At 40.9% G+C, this 2,673-nt stretch overlaps 1 protein-coding gene across 1 annotated transcript in view; it reads right to left on the bottom strand.

Moving 5' to 3' along the window:
* Positions 1-2,396: 2,396 nt before the first annotated feature.
* The window catches only part of LOC105003838 (charged multivesicular body protein 5-like), a 5,099-nt gene continuing 4,822 nt past the window's right edge, over positions 2,397-2,673 (bottom strand). The window contains exon 3 of the mRNA XM_010861275.1: positions 2,397-2,671. Within this exon, the coding sequence (XP_010859577.1) occupies positions 2,399-2,671 (273 nt within the window). The 3' untranslated portion in view covers positions 2,397-2,398. The remainder of the gene's footprint in view (positions 2,672-2,673) is intronic.

The following is a 2,673-nucleotide window of genomic DNA, read 5'->3' as shown; positions in this document are numbered from 1 at the left end:
CAGATGCTCATATCTTTCCTTTTCTCCTTTGCTTTTCGCTTCTCTTCTTTTCACAGCTATTTGTAAGGCCTCCCCAGGCAGCCATTTTGCTTTTTTGCATTTCTTTTCCATGGGGATGGTCTCGATCCCTTCTCCTGTACAATGTCATGAACCTCCATCCATAGTTCATCAGGCACTCTATCAGATCTAGTCCCTTAAATCCATTTCTCACTTCCACTGTATAATCATAAGGGATTTGATTTAGTTCATACCTGAATGGTCTAGTGGTTTTCCCTACTTTCTTCAATTTCAGTCTGAATTTGGCAATAAGGAGTTCAAGATCTGTGCCACAGTCAGCTCCTGGTCTTGTTTTTGTTGACTATATAGAGCTTCTCCATCTTTGGCTGCAAAGAATATAATCAATCTGATTTCGGTGTTGTCCATGTGTAGAGTCTTCTCTCATGTTGTTGGAAGAGGGTGTTTACAAATATCATAGCATGTCTTATTCACAGATAGGACAACTGTTTTTAAGTGTTTGTTTTTAGGAGACTATTATCCTGTTTCTCCCAGTTATCAATAGCATAGTATACTAAATTAGGCGGTTTTCGTTTAGGGGTCCTTTTTTGGTTTTAAATTCATCCTTTAGAGAATAAGGTAAAATCAAAAGGAAATCACATTTGGAAAAAGTTAAAAAAAAAAAAAAAACTGTACTAGTATGGGCAAACACTCACATAAAATAAGTTGTCAGCTTTGATTTTCTCCATTTATAAGGGTATTGGATTAGAATATATCCATGGGTTCTCTTAAATGTAACATAGTTTTACAAAGTCTGTAAGACTAAATCAAAGCCAGCACAGTAGTAGATGAAACTTCTAACCTCACCTTAATTAATTACTTTCAGGGGTTCTTGACTGTGCTACAGAAAAACTAAAATATAAAACATAACAGCTCAGTGCAAGCATCTCAAAACCTAAAGTAGCCAAGGGTTAAGTTCAAGTCATAGTTACTACAAGGCACCAGTGACCACCTCCTTATTCCATTGCTAAATAAATTCATATTTCCCAAACTAAGGATGAGAATTCCTTTCTTCCAAACTTTCAGTTCAGTTCAGTCGCTCAGTCGTGTCCACCTCTTTGTGATCCCATGAATCGCAGCACGCCAGGCCTCCCTGTCCATCACCAACTCCCGGAGTTCACTCTGACTCACGTCCATCCAGTCAGTGATGCCATCCAGCCATCTCATCCTCTGTCGTCCCCTTCTCCTCCTGCCCCCAATCCCTCCCAGCATCAGAGTCTTTTCCAATGAGTCAACTCTTTACATGAGGTGGCCAAAGTACTGGAGTTTCATTAGCATCATTCCTTCCAAAGAAATCCCAGGGCTGATCTCCTTCAGAATGGACTGGTTGGATCTCCTTGCAGTCCAAGGGACTCTCAAGACTCCTCTCCAACACCACAGTTCAAAAGCATCAATTCTTCGGCGCTCAGCCTTCTTCACAGTCCGACTATCACACCTATACCTGACCACAGGAACTTTGGGTGTCCAAAATCCTAGCACTCTTCTCCTGGCCCCTGACATGTAAAAGAGAGTCTGACAGACAAGGGTATCTGAAGTGAAGTAAAAGGAAGTAAAGAGGTCTGATAATGGTATCTCTCTAGCATTGCTGGATTGGAGTTCACGCCAGGAGTCTCTGTGGTATCTCTGTGCACATGCCTGACCATTGCAGAGATGTCTCTTGTGGTTCTGAGTCAACCTATGCTATCAACTATGGATTAGATTTAATGATCCCAAAAAGACGGGATCAGTTTGGGGGGTTATCCAAGAGATTTAGTACAAAACTTCCCACACCTCCAAGGGCTCTCCTACAAATCCTCCAAATACGAAAAAACAGAAACTCAGAACAGATGCATGGTTCTATTCTATTCAGAATTTCAGCTTAGATTTCAAGCCAGATCAATCTCTGATCACGAAGAGAACAAGATGAAATTTACCTTGGTGGGATCATCATGCTACACAACTGCTGTAATACTTGATTTGCATTTCCCCAAATTACATAATTCTCACCGGTCATCATCTAGCTAGAAATATACCATAGTGCCCAGTTCTTGTGATTAAACCCTGTATTGGGAAAGATGAAAATCTCAGAGACAGACATAAATTTTATACACACATTAAGAAAGGTTGTCATGGCAACTTTGCTTGAAGATATGTATTTTTAAATCTAAGTAAGTTTAACATTCAAAACACATTTGCATCTCCCTCAAAGGCTCTGCATCAAGAATATTAAAAAAAAATTTCCCCAATTCCTTCTGAATCTACACCTCCTTGAAGGCTTAAAAAAATCCCTATAATAGCAGCACTGACTTAAGCACCTGTCTTCAGAAAGCTATCTGAAGCTCTTAAGAAAATCCAAAATGCAAGTCTACGAAGCAGGGATCTGTGGCAATCCAAATTCATCCACCAGGACTCCATCCTTGTTCTTCGTGTCAGTGGGAACACCTTCTGGAATTGCGGGTGCAGCTGCTGCTTCATCCAAATAAGAACTGTCTTCATCGGCCAGAAGCTCATCGCCCAGTGCATCCAACTCTGCTTCGAGGTCATCTTCATCTAATTCTGGGGTGCCGTAACTACGACTCAGTGCTTCTTGGATTTCATTTGCATCTTCCATCATATCCTCTAGCTGGTCTTGGAGATCCT

The sequence above is a fragment of the Bison bison genome, unplaced genomic scaffold (genome assembly GCF_000754665.1).
Source record: "Bison bison bison isolate TAMUID 2011002044 unplaced genomic scaffold, Bison_UMD1.0 scf7180017864471, whole genome shotgun sequence".
In the NCBI taxonomy this organism is placed as follows: domain Eukaryota; kingdom Metazoa; phylum Chordata; class Mammalia; order Artiodactyla; family Bovidae; genus Bison; species Bison bison.
Note: the sequence above shows the minus strand (reverse complement) of the source record. Positions and strands in the feature narration are given on the sequence as shown.